We start from the raw sequence: 20,859 nt of genomic DNA on the forward strand, positions 1-20,859 counted from the left end.
AGCTCTTGTATTCCTAAGAAAGGGAACTTGGATATGCTATTCTTGTGTTTTTACTCTGAAATACTTATCAGCTGATCGTTATGAATGTCAACAGAGTTGCTTTTCCTTTTTTTTATTTTTTTAATCATTGTTTAACATAAGGCATTAATATCCATCAAATTTCATCTGATGGGATGAAGGGGTGGAGAAAAATATCTGTTTAGGGAGGAAAGTGTCAGTTTGGGTTTTATATGTCTCTGCTTGCAAACCCCTTCTGTTCACATGGATTTGGCTCACGGGAGGCTACTTGAAGAGTTGGAGCCTCTGCTGTTATGTGCCCCTAAAAAGGAGGAAGCATATACGTTTATGAACAAATAACAACTATTTTTCTTGAATGGAACAGGAAGCTTCCTCAGCAATGTAAGTCTCAATGTAAGATATACTTCCTTTCAGAGTTTGCTCACGTGGTAGAAGAGTTCCGGCGCTTCAAGCTACAACAAGCCCAGGCTGCTGACTGTAACAACCATGGCACTTTTGAGTGGGTGGATGGAATGTTGGTTCAGGCCCTGCAATCTGGAGATTGGCTCTTAATGGACAACGTTAATTTCTGCAAGTAAGAGATTTTAGTGACCTTGTTTCAGTGAGTGAATCCTTTGACCTACCCAATTGACTTTGCCTCTTACTGTATGGTTCACAGCTGAACATTTTGCATTAGATAATACACAGGAGTAGTAACTTAGGTTTTTTGGAAGAGTGTCTTCCTTCTTAGCTTCCTTCCAGCTTAGCAGTTGATGGTTGTCCTGTTACTTTATAAAGTAATTAAGTGTTTTGCTTTTTGTTTAAGACTGGTACCATTTTGATTTCAGATCAGAAAGGGGTCAGATTGTTACCTTTGCATAACCGTATGAATTTCTTTTGAATACAGCCCTTCTGTACTGGACCGCTTGAATGCTTTACTTGAACCAGGAGGTGTTCTTACCATGAGTGAGAGAGGTGTGATAGATGGCACAATTCCTACAATAGCTCCTCATCCAAACTTCAGGTGCATTGCATTTCTGTTTGGTGTTGTTTTGGGTTTTTTTTTCCTTTTATGTTCCCACCTTACCAAATAGCAGGTTTAGAATAAAAATGTCATCAGTGAGCCAGTCTTTTCGTATTTGGAATGCTGTTCAGTTTGCCATGTACTGTAGTAACACTGTCTGGCAAGGAAGAAAATTGCACTGTGATAAGCATATGAGAGAGAGCTTAAGAGGCTTTGCTTTATATCCCTGTTGTAGCACAAACTATATTCCAAAAAATTCATAGCAGTGTACCACTGTCTTGATTTTCCATTTCTAAATTAGTATTTCAGCACTTCCCTGTCTCACTGTAGTTGAAGTTGAGGGAACATGTGTTGAAGATGGTGAAGTATTTAGATATGCTGGTAATGAAAGCTGGTATATGGACATAATAATTTTCTTCCCAGCTTTTTCCATCTCATCTATAAATTTGAGTTTCCTGCAATGATAGAACTTTTAACCCCAACAAACCACCCAAACCCAAACAGGCAATCTGTTGTCTCAGATCTGAATGAGTCTGTGGGGAAGATGGGAGGAGAGCATACAGAGTATTCTGTATAATTCTTACCTCTTATAAATTCATGAAAAGAATATTGGGACTGATATGCTCTGGTTCCTCTGAATTGGAAATAACATTTTAACTTCTCAGAAACCTATTTTCACTGCATTGTATCTCAGAAGTAGATTTTCCTCCTTGCTTTTAAGAGATGTCTGCTGATAGTATTAATTACTTGAGTAATTAATATTTTAGTTTTTAAACAGCACAGATTTATCTGAAGCTGTTGCTAAGACTTTTAAAAGCCTTTATAACTCAGAGGCATAGCTTAATTTTTCTTTGGAAGTGAGCAAATGATAAAACAGACATAACTCAGATATGAGTTTAAAGTCATGCAGAATATCTGTGTCTAATTTCAAAGTATAACTATTAATACAGATTTCTTATTTAAATTCAGTAGATGTCTCTGGCTTTCTAGATATTAGTGTCCCTATTTTTATGAAGATGAATTTACTTTATGGAAGAGCAGATTTGGTGGTTCTGGAGTGATAGTTTAAGGACCTAAGTTACCTCTTAAGAATGTAAGGCAGTGGAACTAGATGATGTTGTAGATCCCTTCCAACTTGACTATTCTGTTCTAATATCCAACAGGCTTTTCCTTTCTATGGATCCAGTTCATGGGGAAATATCCAGAGCCATGCGGAATCGTGGGATTGAAATTTACGTTCCTGGGGAGAATGATGGAAATGTATTGGACAGTCTGGATTTGAAGTTACTCCTGCATGGCTTGGGTTTAGTTGGAGATAGTGTCTGTGATGCACTTATGGCTGTGCATTCAGAAACCAAGGCGGCAATAGCAGGTAAGAAAAGTCAGTTTGGTGTTTGTTAACAACTTGGGCTTATTACATACATATGGATGAGCTCTTCAGTATTAAAGCTAAATGCTGTGTGTCTTTCAGGTTCTGTGTCATCTTTGTCACCTTTGCTTCAGGCTGCTGTATTGATTGTGCAGCAAATACAAAGAGGTTTTGGATTAGCAAAGTCTTTTTACAGAGCCTGTTGGGAAGTTTATGGCCACTCACAACAACTGCAGATTAACCAAAAGGTAAAAGTCCTGTATTTGAAAGCTTCTCTTGTATCATCTAGATAAGTGAAAAATGTAATTTCCTGAGGCTATGTCCTGTTTCCTAAGTGCCTAAGAGTGAGGGATTGATGAAGATGGTGCTCTTGGAGAGATAAATCAAACAATTCTAAACATCTTCTCAATTATTTGTCAAGTGATGAAGAAAAGGGGTTAAGTGGCATTGGAACATTTTTTGTATCTTTTAGATACTGAGCCTTTTTTGGCTCCGGTATAAGCAGTACAGTTCTCCATGTAACTTAACAGATTGGTTGAAGCTCCAGAAGTTGGAGCTTTTTAGTATTGAATGGTGAAGTACAGTGAATTTCATCTGTCACCTGCCCTTTCATGACATATTTCCTCAGCCTTGTGGCATTGCTACTGGAGACAGAGGTCAGATGAGTGAGAGTTGCATAAAGACTCTGAATTTGTGATATGCTTTTTGAGATAATCCCCAGGGGATAAACATGATTTGTCCTACATTTTGTAGACAGTGGCTCACTCATTTGCAGCATAAGGGATCTGGAGAATATCCAGTTTGGACTCTGAGGCTGGTTTTTAACAGCTTCAGCTGAGACTTTAGGATATTAATACTGATGAGCCTGTAACACCTGCAGACGTATTCACTTCCTGTTTTGAACTGTACAATGTGTTATTCCACTTCTGGTAGGAATGTTTTGGTACTTTTATTGTGTTTCTAGAACATTTGGTTTATAGTGATTTCATAATAAATACATGTAATTAAAGAGTTTCCTGAGCTATTGCGCTTGAATATGTGTTACATGTTTAAATATGATTCTAAAGTGCTTTTTGGTTGTTTGTTGTAGCTTGTGTTAGAATTGGTTACAAAGCATGCTTCCTCTCTGGCTTCCCATGAAACTTGGGGTGAGTCTTTGCTAGCAGTGGGACTGTGGCCAGACTCCCTACCTACAGGTCTGTTTGCAGCTGAAGACTCACTTCTTTCAACAGTCCAGAGTGATGCACAGGTCCTAATGTATTGTCTGCATAGACTTAACCTTAGAAACTGCAGGTAGGCTGGAAACATTATTTTTGTCTAATAAATAAGAAGTGATATATGTGAACTACTCATGGCATGTCATTGTTCCTTGCAAAATTCTTCATCAAACTGCACAGGCAGAAACTGTGATCTTCATGCTCTGTAACTGTGTTCCTGTTACCTTTCCATGCAACCACTACAAATAAAAGTTTAATTATTTACTGTTTTATGCTTCAGTCTTCAAAATACTAAAAATATATATAAAATACTTAATTCTTTAATCTTCATTAAGTATACATTTGACCCATTTTGAGAGTTGCTAGGAGTATGCATTTAGCAGAAAATGTGAATGCAAACACTGGATTTAATAGGTAATAAGAGCTACAAAATTTATTCCTTCAGTTTCCTTCTGAGCTTTAAAAAACCCAAGTATTTAACTAATTCAAAATATACTAATGATCCTTGGCATTTCATGTTTTCATGTAATCGATTATTCATCAGTTATTTTAAGTCCTGTAGCTTCAGGTGAAAAAACACATTTTCTTCTTTAGACAGAGCTGTCTGAGAGAAGCAGAGGCCCATGTGCAAGGGCCACATGCAAGAATTTTTTTTAATGATTTCTTGTGCAACTTATTTTCACAACACTGATGTAAAAACTTCCTTTCTACCTTCTTTGCTTAGTAACCTACTCTGGACAGGTACCGTGGTTTGCTTCCAGTGAAAGAACAAACTGTAGAAATTATTATTACTAAGATATAATGTTGAAATTGTAAAACCTTAGCAACATTCCGTGGTGTTTGCTTTTTTGTTTGTTTTTGTTTGCTTGTTTTTTAATCAATTACACTTGCTTTCTTATCTTTGTCTTTTTTTTTTAACTTCACATATCGTTCTGGTGCACAAATCAGTTAGAATTTCTCAGTGATATGCTGTGCATATTCACTTTGGGTACTGCATGAATTTTTGGCAATAGTGAGTTCCTAACGGTAGACACCCCCAACTGATTTGAAGTTGGAAAACTGGTTTTAAAGATAAATAAAGGAGGAAAGATTACTGCGTTGCTACCCTCTTGCCTGCAGGTGGTTGCATCCTGAGTAGCTTGACTTGCAAAGTATATTATTTCCTGGATCTGGCAGTTTGAGCCCTTGATTACTGGAATTCTTTTTGTTTCAGGACACTACCACTGACTCTGCAAGATCTTCAAAAAATTATGCAGTCCACTAATCCCGAGAGTCTCAAATTCAGTCCTGTTGAGATAGATGCAAACTGGATGGATAAAATGGAAGTTCTCCATGCTTCAGTCAAATTGTTCATAGAAAAGGCAACCAATCAAGATTGGAAATTACGAGTTAAATGGCTTAACTCCTTAGCCAAAAATCTCTCACAGGTGCTTGGTATGTAATTATTTAACTTTTTGTTTTGCTTAAGGGATGATTTGTTGTATTTTCACAAATTGTAAGTCTTCCATGAAAACATTCAGACCATACAAGTTATATGACATGAAAACTCTCAACTCTCCAACTAAATTGAGGGCATTGAGGCTCCACAGAGGGACAGAAACAGGTTGTGCATATTAGGGACAACAGGAGACTTTGGGCTAAACGTTGTCCTTTATTATTCAAGCATGTGTGTAACTTGTACCACTTTTGAACTATAGTTATTTTTGGATCCCTCTTGGTCTATGTATGCAAATATGCCTTTCTTTTCACTATTTCTTTTAGTGGTAGTAAAAACAGTAAAATGTCTCTGTGTATTTGGTGTTAAAATACAAATGGTTAGAAAGCCGAGAAGGTGCAGAACTGAGATTTACTGAAGCAGTGTTCACTGAACATTCAGGATAGTAGCTGAGATGAGCTATTCACTGCTTAATTACATTATTAATCACATTAAACTTATGGAGAATTTAGACAGGAGTTAGTCCAAGTAATCCACACATTTAACTTCCTTTTATGGTGTGAAATTTCAGTTTGTGTTTTCCCTACGTTAATGGGATTGCTTCCCCTTTATTTTGCTGTCTTTTCAAGCAGGTAGGTCTATAAACTAGAAAATAGCTAGAAAATTACTTTAATGAAAAGTATGCGCTTTTTTTTTTTAAATTAGAGAGAAAACCCCCCCACAAAACTAGTCGTACTGAGAGGAGGATTTGAAGGTATAAGCTCAAGGATTTTCACAAGCCATATTTTTAAAGCATACATGAAGTATCACCAGTTTAACTAGAACTCTTTACTGGATTTATGTCTTCAACCATGACGTTCTGACTGCTTTTAAGACTGCTTGAAGCTAATACAAAATAGTATAAACCAGCATATCCAGAGTGCATGCACAGATTTGATTCAGTCTGCTTGTACTGGCTCAGTTGAATTTATTTTTCTTTGTTTGTATTAAATGCTCCTTTATGCCTCTGTTCTCTCCTCTTCACCTACAGATTCAGTGCGGATTCAGCTGGAAGCAGGTGCCATAGCCCTTGGTTGTTTCTATGCCAGTCCCCTCTCATCTGGAGTCAGTAACATGATCAAGTTGCTACAGCCAAATATGACAGGTACTTTGAAAAAAAAAAAGATGTAAGACTTAGGTGCTTCCAGAGTTAAGCAATATTTTGAAGAGTGATGCATATATCCCCTGCCTTTCTGACTTGGTAGTTTAGACACCCTCTTTTTCCCCAGGATTTTTTGTGTTAGCCCACCTGAAACCCACGTTGTGATCTATAATTTTCCCTTGGTGTTTTATAGAGTTCAGGCCTGTAGTTCCCTTTCCAAGCTTGTTAGGTGCAGTGACACTGGACCTTTTATGGGTGGTTGGCGATCTTTTGCCTAGGTTATGAGTGGGACTTGTTTCCAGGCTGTCTGTTTGGGTACTCTGACTGCTGTTTAATTTACTGTCACTGTTCTGTTTTACAGAACCTGCAGTCAACTTAATGTTTTTCTGCTTGGATATCTGGAGTGAGAGAGTTCAAGACTCTGCCTTCCTCTTAGGCTTCCTTCTTTCTTTCTCTGATGTTCTTGCATAGGCAGGGGGATCAAGAAAAGTCTTTCACTGAGTAATGTTTCCACTGCTGTCCTGTCTTGTCTGCCTTTCCAGATGAACATGTGATGCCTCTGGACCCAAGATGGAATATGCAGTTTTTGGAGATCATTAGAAATTCGACGAACTTGGATACAGAAATGGAACACACAGACCAGCTTCTAACCCTTTTGAAATCTGCAGCAAATCGGTAGGTTACAAAAAAAAACAACTTGTAAAGACTGTCCAATGACTGTAATCAGTGCTGAGTGAACACTTGTGGTGTCTGCCAAGTATGTTTTTAGGTTTTGACAGATGTGATCTAAAATACCAGGCAGAGTTTTTGTACAGTATTTAAATTCTTTGCTTCTGTTTTCTGTAGATGCATACTAAAACTAATCACTTAATATAAGGAGCAGAGCTCACAGCATTCCATATAGGCTGCAGTACTTCAAAGACAAACCACAACTGTGGGACAAAGCAGTAAAGAGGCTGAAGCAGCAGTGTGAAATCTCTAACGTAACTTAAATAGTTGCCCTACTTTTGAATTTGGACTACTTTTCCTAAAAAAGTAAAAATTATACAGATTTTGAGGTTGCAGCATAAGGAAGCAGCTGCTCACATATCCTACAGGCCACGATGTTGCTTCTGTTTAGTAGCTCACTACTGTTTTGTGCCTGATGAAGTCAGGAATCAGCTCTTTGTGAAGCCTGCTTCTCCAGAAACCATATTCAAGCAATTCTGCAAGTGCTGCACTTTGTTCTTTCATAATACAGTGAATGTAATATGGTTCACTTTGTAGTTCATCACCCACATAAGGCTGAGGCTTTAAAATAGTACTGGATTTTTAACAACTTTATTTTTACTTCAGGGCAGCATTATTTCTTGACCGAGAAAAAAGAAGTCACACTGAGAAGAATTTGATTTCCAGCAAGAAGCCAAGAAACAGTGTCTTAAGAATGTCTGTAGATTTCCGCAAAAGTAGGTTGATTTTCACTGTTCCCTTTGGTTCTATATTCAATTTGAAATACGGTTAATTTGCAGTATTATGAAATGTGTACTTTAAACATGGTATGTCCTGAGCGTGCAAAGAATGTGTGAATGTAAAGCAGTCAGATGAGGACTAATGTGGTATCTAACACTTTATTCTTAAATTAGATATACCTTATTTATGTCCTGCCTTTACTAGGTAATGAGTGAATATAATTTCTCTCTTAATTATCTAAACTTTAGGGTAATGGTGGAGAGAAATTAGAATAGTGTTTTGTCTTGAGCTAGTAAGAAGAGCCAAGTTCTTCAGACATGCTTTTGTTTTATGTATGTAGGAAGTTTAACTTCTAAAGCAAAGGGTAAGAATTCAGTGATGAAGTTACTGTGCTGCATAGAAGCAGTTGATCAATGATTCCCTCATTATGGGTTTTATATCTATAGATATATATAAAATGCATAGAGGTAATAGAGAATTGTGCAAATAGCGAAGGGCTACTTTTATTACTTCAATTCTTAGAACTTTTCAGATTGTTATTTTTTTCTCAACCTTAGAGAGGATCTAGTGATCAGAAGTTGACTCCTATGTATCATGTGATGTGGCTGGAATGTTTAGTCTCTCTCTGTCTTTCTTTCCCTCTTCTCCAAACCTCAGATCCAGGAAGTTACAACTGTCTTCCTCATGCAATTGTGGTCAACCTTGTTGCTTTCTTTGAACTTTGGGATGCGTTTACACTTCACTGGGTGAAGTCTACTCAGGTGGCCTTAAATGACGATGACATGCATGATGTGAGTAGACTTTTTGTCATATGGAAGTTAAATGAAATGAGATTGTGTGAAGAACACTATTTTTAGTTTCAGGGACCATGGAATAAAACACAGTGCTTCTGTGAGTATTCAGAATATACCTGGCAGCAGGCAAATGATCATGTTTGTTTTAGTGGCTGTATTTGTACTCTTTCTTCTCATTTGTTCTGTGTGGAATGTAGGTTTTCAGCCTGCAGATACTTGGGGTGGGAATTATCTTTCCTAAATGTACATACCTGGGATGCAGATAGTCAGAACTTGATCATCAAGCCTTCTAATGCCTGCTTAGGATGGCATGAATTGTGCTGTAGAAGTGCCTCTTTCTCTCCACTGATGGTAAAGGGACTATCCACATCTATCCGCGATAAGAACATCTGAACCTGGTGGCATGCAGGTCACGGGGGTGGTTCGCTTCTCCCTCTTCCTTTTCAGACCATGAATATCATTTTGCTGAAATCTTGACATTGTAGACATGGTGCAGGGATTGCTTGGTTTTGGCTTGTGGTTCCACCTGCCAGTACAGCTGTGTGATATTTTTAGAGAACCTATAGTTGAGTACTGGTTGTGTAGCAGTAAATACAAAGCATCGTGGGAGCTTGAAGTTAATGCAAGTGGTAGTGGGTTTGCTCTTTCTCTTGCTTGAAGTACAAAGTATTCTGTAATATGCAGCAGTGGTAAAACTGTGACCTTTTTGGCTCGTTAGATTTTATACTGCTTGCTGTGGCGTGACCGGTTCTGGGCAGTCTCTGACACTGTGACAGTGGATTCGCCAGGGTTGTCACTTCTGTCTCTGCACTGGCACTGGGTTATGAAACACCTAATTGACAGAATTCCTCAGATGCTTACTGGATCAGACCAGAACAAGTGAGTGGCTTTGTGTAGTGGCTCTTGATTTGTTTCTGTTAAATGTCTCTGTAAATTACTATTTTCTTTAGTATTATAGCTAATTTGCATTGTTTGCTATTAGTGATGCAAGTACAGTATATTAAATAGCTGTTCATTTTTAAAATTCAGGGTTCCTAACATTGGGCTTCTGCTTGCTCAAATGATCATCTAGAATTTTTACCCCATTGGTAAAAGGATAAGAGAGGGACTTGCCTTTCTTATGCATCATTTGGCCTTGTTTCTTAAATTTCTGTTAACTGGTGGGCTTTTTTCTCCCCCCTACCCCTCTTTTTTTTTTTTCCTACAAGGATTTCCAGGGAAATTCAGTCTGTTTCACAGCAGATTCAGAGCTGCTTGGTCAATCCTGCTGGTGTTTCTGCCAATATGAAGATATTACAGAAGTCTCTAGGAAGACCTCTTCCTTTTAAGGTAATTACTTTGGGGACTCTGAAGAACATTAAATGCTTACTAAGAACTTGAGGAGATTTTTCTAAGAAAATGTATTTAAAGTGCAGGTGTAAACTGCATTTTCTTATAAATGACAGTAGCTGCTGGTATTTTTTATTATTCTGTGTATTTATTGCCCCTAGTTTAGTTAGGTTGCCATGTTGAAGTGTTGTTTGTCTGCATATTTTATGTAGTTTCTTCACGAGAGAAAAGAAAAAAAAATTGACAAGGAGGAATTGTGGGCAATGATTTCAATTTAGGTTTTCTGCTGTATTGAGTAGGGCTACTAAAAGGTTGTGAACTTGTTGTGCAGTTGTGTGCATGTGAATTTGAAATCTTAGTTTTGACTGCAGTCACAAATCTTGTTTGCTGTTTTGTTAGTGCTGCTGAAACAAATTGTCCTTTCCATGTTTCCAGGATAAGCTGGGCATGGAATGTTTTTCTCAGTTAAAAGTCCTCAGCAAACCACTTAACATCTTGGAGCTAAGATTGGCCTTTGGAGAAAGTAGATGGCAGGAAAAAATGTGCTGTCTGAAAATTGCTGCCACTGGAATGAAGACGAAGAAAGCGTTGCTGCAAGCTGATGGCCTGATAATAAGAGCCAACCATTTAGAAGATGTTAGTCTGGGTAGGTCACACTTTTAAAGAGCCCAACAGGATGATTTCTGTCATCTCCATCCTTTCTGTATACAAATTGAAAGGATGTTAAATGTTCACTGGCAAGAAATACGGTACATGCATTTATGTACCTCTTACAATCTGTCAAACAGGTCAACTACAGATTTTTTTGAAAGCTGTGCATTCATACCTGAGAGCAGAAGGAGTTAAATATAGTCACGCAGAAGAAAGGTTTCCTGAAGACACCATCTCCAACCAGTTAGACCCTGCCTTGCTAAATCAGCTCTGCAGTCAAGTTCAGCTGTGGCCTGCAATGGAATACATAGGCGTGCTCTGGCAGTACAAAATGACAGCAGATTTTGTGGCCAGGGCTTGTACAAGAAGGTAAGAAGGCTGGAGAAAGAAATCCTGTATTCCTTCCATGAGATTCAGAATCTCTGGCTAGAAGCTGCAACTTAGGTGCTTTATTTCTGCATGTAAATCTCCATGTCTGTACACATATGTTATATATATATATATATATATATACATATATATATATAGCTGTGTGTATGTGCATGTATATCTCTGTAGGACACAAATATGTGTATTTGTGTATACAATGCATGTGCACTCCTTGTCTGCATGCAGAATTGCATCCGGGCAAATATAAAAAGTATCAGCAGAGAAATGGTTTAGTGTTATATTGAGAAAGTAATTTTTTTCTTTTCTAGCTTGCTTTATTAAGGCAAATACAGGGATGCTGATGTCCAAGCCCCTTGAAGTAAACACACGAGACTCCAGAAATTGCTTTATTAGTGGTAGAATGGGTTATAGATGACTGAAAATTAAAACCTTTTATGTAGCAAATGGCACATAGCATTTTTCTTTTGCAAATACATATTTGCCTTTTAATGAAATAGAAGAGTCCTTCAGGTTAGGAATCAACGTGAAGATGTTTATCACCATGTTGTTGGGGGCTGCTGCAGTCTGGATTACACCTGAAGACAGAGAAAGTACACTAGCATGCATGCTTCCTTTTGTGTGAACTATACACACATAGAATCATAGTTTAAATTAACATTATTAATTTAGGATGTGTTACTGTTGTTTTAAGGGGCCAAATATATTTATTTTTTATCTGGCTTCCCATTCCTTAAAAGAGAGCTATTCATTTATGGATTTTAGTCAAAGTATTGTTTGTGCAATGAGACTTAGGATCACTGGTTCACTCTTGAATTCAGCGAAGTTCTGGTTTTTTACAAAAACTATAAAGCTAGAAGCCAGTTTGTTCCCAAATGTTTTGTATGTTTTGTTGAACATGTAGCTTATAGCTACAGGAGTTTCCACTTCTTCCTCTTTTTCTTGTGTTTTTGTCAGCTTGGAAGGATTCAAGGTATTGAGTGCTTGTTCTTCAATGTTTGAAATGCTGTTGTTTTAACCTTTCAGTGACTTTGCCTGCCATTCTTGATTTGTTTTACTATTCAAATAATTTATTTCATGTGCCCTGCTTAAACATTACTTAGGTTGTAATTTTTTACCTGCTACAGGGAGAACTGCAGTCAAGAACTAAGCATGTGTTCAGAACTAGCTCAGTTTATAGCTTTTTCTCTGAAGATGACACCAGCTGCTTCTCATCAGCTCTCTGGACTGTGGCACTTGTTACACCTTAATGAAGTAAGGACAAGTTTTAGTTTAATTAGCCTTGCAGATGTTTTCAACAGATTATTCAAAATATGTATATCTCTCAGTTTCTTGACATGCAGTTTTCCTCCCCGTGCCTGGCAAAATCTGTTCCTTCTTTTAATAAGGAACGTTATTAACTGTGAGCCTTCAGAAAATGTAATTAAAATATGACGTTAAAACATAAATAAAATACAATGAAGTCTTAAATAACATAGTTCTGTATGATCTGTTTTGGTAGTATTGTTCCATTTATCCATCTGCGACCTAATGGAATGGCAGGTGCCAGCCTGGTTGTATCTATGTATTCAAAGTAACATTATGCTGAAAAATACCTCTGTTCCTGTGCATCTCAGTTTTCTTAGCTCTATGTTGCAAATCAAATAGACTGATAAAGTTATTTGATGCATTTTCTGTAGAACATTTAATAACTGGTTGATATTTATGATACAGTGGTTGTGTTCCCATAAAGCATAGTAAACCACAAGTTCACTTTCAATGCTTCAGAGCAGAGTATTGGATAGCTTTACCTGTTTCATGTTTCTGCACCCCTGTATATTGTAACAAAAGGTTGCACAGTCAAAGACTAGAAGCTATATTCTAACAAGTTGCTCTGTAAACATGCTGCATATTTCACAGGCAGGAGATAGTGCAGACTTCAGGAAGTGTACTCTTTTTGTTGAGACGAGCATATGCAAGAAAATGCTATATGAATTTGAAAAAGATCTAGAGTAATATCTTGTACTGTCTGTACTGAAAAACAGTATCATACTTTTTTTGTATGTGTATGTACCTAATTCTCTTTTGCTCCTGTACATTATTATCAACTCTAGGTTTTTCTTTTTCCTTAGATAACACCTGAAGAAATGTCTGTTCTGTCATCTCAACTAGTTAATGCTGTGTTAGCATCCTTTTGGAGCAGTACTTTCACAACAGACCCAGACTACTGGTTGACTTGGAGGCCACTGCCTGCAACAGAGGAAAAGAACTTTTCTAAATCCTATATGAACCGTTCTCTGAAGGTTTGTCTCTTCTGACCTAATCAAACTCTAGGCTGAATACTCTTATTGAATAATTCAGCAGTTTTCTAAAGCAATATTGAAAGTTCTAGCTTAGTTAGTGCAAGTTGCATCTGAAAAATCTAACTCTTGATCTCTTAATTTAGGGCCCAGGCATTTTGACCCGAGCCATTTTCTCAAAGTGCTTCTTTGAAATTCTAACTAGCAGCAGCAAGACAAGCCAGTGGGATGTGAGTGAGCTTCCTGTTCTGTTATCATCCCATGTAACACTGGGAGAATGGATGGAGAGAGCACAGCAGCTTCACAAAGTCAGCACAGCACTGTGGACCAACGTGGCTGTCTTTTCAATAGCAGATTTTAGGTATTAAGACCTTTCTTCCACATATATGTTATATAAATAAAACACATTACAGAAGCTTGCTTACCATGTGTAAACTTCTCTCATGCCTTTTCCTTCAGACATACAGATGCTAGACTACAAGGAATAATGATAGGCAGACAACTCTCTGCCCTGATTGATCTGGTTCCAGTGGATCTTCAAGAAGAATTTTTGGAGTGCTGTGAGAAGCTCTACCTCAAGGATCCTGTTGCATATGAGTACCTTCTCAGGACACTTGGAAGCATCACTGATCAGGAGTTACTTCCTAAAGAATTCCTGTTTCTTCTGCTCACTTGCTTGCATCAGTTCTATGGGGAAGGGCTTAAGGAGTTACCAGAGACAGCTTGGCGAGGAAGTCTCTGGGTGATTATTGGCTTGGTGCAGCTCCAGGTGTGGCTCCCACAGACCAGGTTTGATCCAGCTGTTAAAAGAGAATACAAGCTCAAGTATGCAAAAGAAGAGGTGAGTATGAAGCTGAATTGGCTTTTACCTTTGTAATGTATGGAATCAACACAGAGGAGTTTGGCTTGGGTATTCTTGGGCAAATATTAAGTCATGATTTTTAAACTATACAGTTAGAACTTCTTTTAATGTCCAAGATGATGATGTACCTACTTGATTATAAAAATCAGAACCTCTGCAAATGGTTTATTCTTTCCTTTTTAGTTATACCAGCTGGAGTGTGAATGGAAAACATACGATTTTTCGTCCCAGCTACATACAGGAAAAAGTATTGATGATGAAGCAGTCAGCAACTATATTCATCCACATATCAGGTAACATCCAGGCACTTAACTTGTCTCTTTTAGATTAGACATGTCATCTTTGTATGGTCAGGCTCTGAAGGTTTTCTCCAAGGCTTTACAATGTTTCTGTCTTTCTGTAGAAACAAGAGTTGCTGATTTTACGGTATCAATTTCCATATTGTGGTGGTAAAGATAAGTGCAGAGGCTGTGCTGTTTACTTGCAGTGACTAAGGAATTATCTGTACGCTCTTTTTACTGCTGTAAATAGAACAATTAAAGGATGTGGCCTTTGTATATTGATAAAGTTGAAGCCAGGCCCAGAAGTAAAAATAATGCCATACATCTAAAGTACAGTACTTTCTTTAAAATGTGACAGTGTTATCAATGAGTTGAAATTAGCTGGATTGCTTTATCTATCACTGTACTTCCTCGAGGCCTTTCTGCATCCCAGTGCTATTTTGCAGAGTTCTTCAGATGATTTTACTGGGGAGAAATCTCCATATGTATATTTTAGAACTAGCCTTTGCCTATGGTGCTGTGAGTGAATTAAATTTCTTACCACATAGAATACACTGTTGACATTCAGAATTTGTAGCCACTGTTATTTTGTTGGTTCGGTTTTTTGTTTTTTTTTTTTTAATCTGAGGAACTTGAGAAGGAGATTTTAAGTGAACAGAGCTTTTTCCTTTGCGCAGGTGTCCCGGTGTGTTCCTTGTACATGGAGATAAAAGCTGTCTATTATTCATGATTTTCCACTATTAATGGAAGTTTTTGATTTCACAGTGTTACATATAGAAGATCTGGTAGTTCTAGGCTATTGCTGAAGAGAAAGTCACTGAAAGCGGGTTCTGAATGACTGAGTCTTAGCAATTGCTTGCAGTGATATTACTTTTTTCTAAATGCTCACAGAGCTGTCAGGTAGCAAGCAAAAAAAGCAATTGAAGTTTGTTGAAGTGGTGGGGGGAAGAAATATACATCTGCATGCTATAAGGGTGTCCCTTTTTTTTTCCTTATTTGCTGTTTCACACAAACTAACAGAATATTTCTAATTAAACTTTTATGTATCTAACTGTTGGATATATTTAAGAAGTTTATATGAAACATGTTTCTATGTTTAAACTGGTTAATGTTATTTCTTAACAGACTGTTGCATGAAAGAATGCAGAAGTTGAAGGAACAAATGAGCAGCCTTTCTAGAAAAAAGGCCTTCAGGCCTCCAGCTCCACTATATGATTGCTTATTCCAGGAGGCCCACCAGTACATCAACAGCATAGCACGGGTTTCTTCAGTCCAAGATCTTCTAACCCGCCTTCTCCAGGTCCTCCGTGGAGAAACACCAAAATCGCTTCAGGCAATACAAAACCTGTTGAATGAAGAAGCATCGTGGCAACAATCCCACCATCAGTTTAGAAAACACCTGTCAGAGGAGTATGCTGTATTCCCTGATGCCATCATTCCGCTGCAAGCTGCCATCTTGCAGTTGCAACATGGCATGCGACTAGTGGCTTCTGAAGTTTTTGGAGTACTCCAAAATTTTGTGTGTCCAGCTGACCTCACCAACCTCCTCACTTCTTTGTTGACATTTCCTTCTGTTGGCCATGCCTTCCCCACCTACTTTGCTCGGGCAGAAATTTTATGCTCAGTGAATTCAGTTGAGGTCCTTCATGGACTTAAAAAATTTTCTCTGAAGCACTCTGAAGGAGAATCTGAGGGAGCTGAGCAGCCTTGCCCAACTTTGGAACAGCTCCTAGTGAATGCTTTGTTGCATCTTCGATGCCATATACTATCCAAAGGAGAGATGGACCAGAAATCTCTGCAGCTTTTTAGACATCTGTGTCAGGTAACATCTGGATGCCAGTAGCTGGGATTCTTGTACTAAACCACCTTGTCCCCTGCTGAAGACATGGATCTCTTAAGGCAGGTCTAGAGGAGGGCCACAGAAATTCTCAGAGGTCTGGAAGAGCCCCTGCTGTGAAGACAGGTTGACAAGGCAAACTTTGTAGAGACTTTCTTTATAAAATGGTTAAGAAAAGAGATTAGAACTTGGCCAAGCACTCTGTTGCACACTATTGTCTTTGTGTTTTCCTTATTAGCTTGTTGAGAGGGCAGTTCACAAATCTTAGATGGCTTTGATTTATACTGTTGTAGACTGTAGAAAGGGGAAGAGCCAAGCAAAATAGATGCTGTCCCTTTGATGAAAAATGAGATGATTTTAGACATTGACTTGTTTAAAAGCATACTGCTTTGTGTTTCCTTAGGCAATTGTAAATGAATGGGATGAACAGGAACGCCGTGCCCAAGAGCAGGAGGCAATGGAACGCAGTCTGTACAGATACAGAAGTAAAAGTCATGGGAAAAGACGGAGTGAGGAAGAGGAGGAAGAAGAAGAATTCAGGAGGAGATTTCCTTTTCATGAAAAGGTAATAATTGTAACTCTGTAAAGAAATACAAAAATTACATCTGAAGTAGCTCCTGAAAATACATGCCATAAGATGAGGACTGAAACTATTTTTCCTTTAGCCAAAAGCAAAATGTGGGGCAGATTTTGATAGGTGTTAAGTATTGTGCTTTTATTTTATTTTATGTTTTGGTTTAGGAAAGTTTTTGGAATTAACTTCTGGACTTGAAGCATGCTGTGGCTCAAGTGAACAATCCCAAGTTACGTAACTGAATGACAATATAGTTAGTTATTTGTTGTAAAATTCTGAAATTTGATTAATTTAGCAAATAAGGTCATATGAGATTGTATTACCTGGGTAGAAGGTTATTCTTGATTAAATAAAGCATCTGGGATGTAGCAGTTCAGGTCTTCGAGCTACCACACAGCACTGAGGTGTTTTATCAGCATGCACAGCTGCTGCTGCTTTTTCTGAAAGAGTTTTAGTTGGTAGCAGCTCCAAGGATCACTGTACTGCACCCTTGCCTGCTGTGGTTATGCCCCAAAACATTCTGTAGACCTGTGTTCTGTTTCAGACTGACATCTGAGATGAGAGGCAGGCAGTGCTTCTGTATGGTACCAGCTGCAAATTATTAGCATGTTGTTGCAAGGCCACAAAAAGTGCAAAAAGGCAGATGGGGAGAGAAGGCATTAAAAGAAGAAATTATAATTTACCTTTGATTATCATGTAACATGCAGGACTTTGAAGATATCACAGCTCAGCCAAGCCTAGAAGAAAAAATGGAAACTGAAGATCCATCAGAAGACTACCTGGAAGTTGACAGAGCCCTTTTGTCCAAGAGCTCCATGCAAACAGTAATGATGGTTCATCAACAGTTATGCTTAAACTTTGCTCGATCCCTGTGGTATCAGCAGAGGCTGCCTTCTCATCAAGCCAAGCATTATTTCAGTACATTTATTTCCTGCTATCAGACTGGAGCATGCCTGGTGAATCAGTTCTATCCTTTAATTGGTAAGATTGCTGGCAATATTTCAGATATGCAGGTTTAGCTTTCTAATGATTTGTTCCAAATTAATTGCATTACAGTCATGAAACAGATCTATTATGGGGAAACTGAATTTTCTTTTTCCAAAGAATTTGTCCTGTGTTCAGAATTGTCTTGTGGAATGCTTTGATTTTTATTCTTTTATCCTTTTATAAAAAAATTATTTTTTTTATTCCGTTTGGGAATGTATAAGACCAACACAGTTTAAAAATAAATTGAATGCTAAGTGAAATTTTGATCACATGGATCTGCATAGTCTATGGAAGATAATACACTTGCAGAAATTTCCCAGAATTAAAATTTGCAATGAAGTCCATAAAGGAATTGGTTTAAATGTAGCTTCTATATATAATTTAAAAGAAAAAAGGGGGACTTTTTTTGTGGGGTTTTTTGTTGTTTTTGTTTTGGTTTGGTTTGGTTTGGTTTTTTTGTTGTTGTTTTTTTGGTTTTTTGTTTTGTTTTGTTTTGTTTTTTGGTTTTTTTTTTTATTTTTTCCCAGCCTGAATTTTGGAACACTTGATATGTAAATTGTTTCAAGCAATTGTGCGAGACCTCAGGATCATCACTTTTCATAGCAGAGCTGTATATTTCAGTTCTGATCTAACAGATGTATGTGTGCAATTAAGGTGAAGCATATAAGGGCTGCTGTTTCTACAGTACCTTGTTTTTGTGTTTATATCTGAGGTGTAATGTATGTGGGATTTTTCTGTGTTTTGAGTTACTTTTCCACAGAGCCTGTGTTCTTCTGACAGGATCACAACCCACCTTTAGGATGCTGATTTTACTTTTACAGAAAAATTTGACAAAATAGAGAATATAAACTCTAATTATGTCTCTTTTGTTCCACACTCCCATCTCATTATTTATGAGTGGCATAGTCTAACATGCTAAGGCTTGGGGTACAGGGGAAGAAAGTCCCCAACTTCATCTATTCAACCGAAAAAGTATTAATTGCATGTGTGATGTCTTCCTTACTTGCCTCCTAGGTGCCGAAATGAATGATAGTCTTTTGGGAAGCCAGCTTCTACTTAGCACTCTTCTTCGCAATACCTTTTTTGAGGAATTAACTTCAGATCTTGTGCTGCAGCAAGATGGCCCATATGACTTCTACCAGCACCCTAATATTCAGCAAGTCCGACAGTGCCAACCTGTACTTGATAATTTTGCTAAAGAAATAAATGGGCTATTGCAGGAATGGCCAGAGCATCCAGTACTCGTGCAGGTAAAAACACCTCAACAAGTATTTGGGGGAAACTGGAGCATTTTAGGATTGCATTATGTATATAGATATGCATAAACGTGCAGAGAGGTTCATATTCTTGCCTAGATGTTGTCTGTAATTCTTACACGGATGTTTTGAAGTCATATCTGTTTATTCTTTAGAGGTATTAGGTATTATTAGCTGTTCTATTTTAGCTATGAAATGTTAAGTGGTATTCTGCCTACTCTTAGAGCTTTAAGCAATCTTCAGTCTGCCATAGCTCAGAGATCCCTGAGGTCTTTTGCTGTTTGTGCTCCTGTTATTTTCCAAAGTTCTTTCTTTCCTAATTCTTTAGTGTGCTTATTTTTAGTACCACTTATGGGACCTGTGTGACTATCAGGTTACATTTCTTAGAGCAATACAGAAACTCAGATTCTATTGGAAGTCTTTGCATTAGGTCATTTGTGCTCCTTTCCCCAAGTGCACCGGTCTTCACTGAACTAGTAGTGAGCTTATACTAAATTGAGAAAGCAGTTTAAAAATGAAAAAAAAAACACAACAAAACAACCCAAAACCATTCTTACTTCTTGCAGGGGAGGGTTACACTTATAAAAATTAACTTAACTTCATGACTACTTTTGTTGAAAAACTCTTACTATAGGTGGAATGCTTGTGTTTTTATTCTGCAGCTGTTAGTTGTGTTGGACAGAATCCGGAGTTTTCCACTCTCTAGTCCTCTCTCAAAGTTCCTGAATGGCTTGGAAATTCTTCTTGCAAAAGCACAGGTAAGAAAAAAGCTAAGAGGAAGTTTTATTTTCTCTTTCATACTTCTTTATTTGTATGGATACCATGTTTTTAATATGAAAGCAGTGTGCTTGCCAGGATTTGAGGAAGTGAACTTGCTCCAGGCTGACAGTTTGAAGTATCCAAAGTACTGCGAGCCTTGCCATGCAAGGACTAATTTCTGTCTTTGTATAAAGGGTAACTTTTTTGTTTTCCAGGACTGGGAGGAAAATGCTAGTCGAGCTTTGTCCTTGCGGAAACATCTTGATTTGGTCACACAACTGATTATTCAGTGGCGTAGATTGGAGTTGAAGTAAGAACTATCCTTCCATACTGCTTTTTCTTAGATACTGTAACCCTCCGTCTCCATATGAAGGCACAGTCGAATGGTGAATTGCCTTAATTGTGGAAAATGCTTCTATGTGCCTGTCCTTGTAAAAATGTGTGGGGAAAAAAACCCCATTAGCAGCTGTAGTGGTTCAGAATGAGCATGTCCAACCTGTGGGGACCCTATGTATTTGCCTCAGGAGAGGAGGAGAAGCAGGACAGATAACTACAGTATTTCATCCTAGTATTTTCCCAGTGCTCTCCTGTTTTCATCGTAGGGTTTACTCAACCTGCAGTGTTTTGTCTGTTTAACAACCCCCACATTAAATTTTCCTTAAAAATTATTGTCTGGTCTCCTGTTAAGACCATGTAAAATTTTTATAGCCACAGTATGCCATGATCAGGAATTCCACAAGCCTGCCTCAAGTTCTGAGCAAAAGAAATTTTTGAACCTGCCTCTGATGGGTTTTGTTTTACCATCCCTAGTTCTCACACTTCTTCTCTCATACTTCATACTATTGGCAAAGCAGTGATCCTCGAGAGTTGAATGTATATATTAAGCATGTGTGCAGATTATTCCATCTTGTTAAATCTTCCATTAGTTTAGTAGAAACAGAGAATAAAGTTTGTGTTGTTTTGAAGCCCAAATTACCCATGATATTTTTGCTTTATTTTTTTTTCTTTTCTCTCCTTCCTTATTGTTTCCAGTTGCTGGTCAGTAAGTTTGGACAATATTATGAAACAGCATGTAGAGAAATCCACAAAGCACTGGTTCTCAATCTATCAGATGATTGAGAAGTATGTTCAAGAGCAGACAGAGGCAACTACAGAAGGTAAGTGCTTGCCTTAAAATGAATGTGTGCTGCAGTTCTAGCAATTTCTAAGGATGCTTGATTAAGATCCTAAA

At 37.8% G+C, this 20,859-nt stretch overlaps 1 protein-coding gene across 1 annotated transcript in view; it reads left to right on the plus strand.

The window, feature by feature from the left end:
* MDN1 (midasin AAA ATPase 1) overlaps positions 1 to 20,859 on the plus strand; it is a 98,060-nt gene that overhangs the window by 47,219 nt on the left and 29,982 nt on the right. Inside the window, exons 45-70 of the mRNA XM_029962825.1 lie at positions 433 to 592; positions 905 to 1,021; positions 2,185 to 2,393; positions 2,493 to 2,638; positions 3,481 to 3,683; positions 4,821 to 5,041; positions 6,073 to 6,186; positions 6,726 to 6,858; positions 7,519 to 7,628; positions 8,290 to 8,423; positions 9,145 to 9,305; positions 9,635 to 9,755; positions 10,191 to 10,401; positions 10,544 to 10,775; positions 11,921 to 12,047; positions 12,905 to 13,075; positions 13,219 to 13,433; positions 13,532 to 13,913; positions 14,118 to 14,227; positions 15,341 to 16,037; positions 16,456 to 16,617; positions 17,334 to 17,607; positions 18,628 to 18,863; positions 19,532 to 19,627; positions 19,844 to 19,938; positions 20,661 to 20,785. Of these exons, the coding sequence (XP_029818685.1) occupies positions 433 to 592; positions 905 to 1,021; positions 2,185 to 2,393; positions 2,493 to 2,638; positions 3,481 to 3,683; positions 4,821 to 5,041; positions 6,073 to 6,186; positions 6,726 to 6,858; positions 7,519 to 7,628; positions 8,290 to 8,423; positions 9,145 to 9,305; positions 9,635 to 9,755; positions 10,191 to 10,401; positions 10,544 to 10,775; positions 11,921 to 12,047; positions 12,905 to 13,075; positions 13,219 to 13,433; positions 13,532 to 13,913; positions 14,118 to 14,227; positions 15,341 to 16,037; positions 16,456 to 16,617; positions 17,334 to 17,607; positions 18,628 to 18,863; positions 19,532 to 19,627; positions 19,844 to 19,938; positions 20,661 to 20,785 (4,962 nt within the window). The remainder of the gene's footprint in view (positions 1 to 432; positions 593 to 904; positions 1,022 to 2,184; positions 2,394 to 2,492; positions 2,639 to 3,480; positions 3,684 to 4,820; positions 5,042 to 6,072; positions 6,187 to 6,725; positions 6,859 to 7,518; positions 7,629 to 8,289; positions 8,424 to 9,144; positions 9,306 to 9,634; positions 9,756 to 10,190; positions 10,402 to 10,543; positions 10,776 to 11,920; positions 12,048 to 12,904; positions 13,076 to 13,218; positions 13,434 to 13,531; positions 13,914 to 14,117; positions 14,228 to 15,340; positions 16,038 to 16,455; positions 16,618 to 17,333; positions 17,608 to 18,627; positions 18,864 to 19,531; positions 19,628 to 19,843; positions 19,939 to 20,660; positions 20,786 to 20,859) is intronic.

Source organism: Manacus vitellinus, unplaced genomic scaffold (genome assembly GCF_001715985.3).
Source record: "Manacus vitellinus isolate BGI_N305 unplaced genomic scaffold, ASM171598v3 scaffold_4_pilon, whole genome shotgun sequence".
Classification (NCBI taxonomy): Eukaryota; Metazoa; Chordata; class Aves; order Passeriformes; family Pipridae; genus Manacus; species Manacus vitellinus.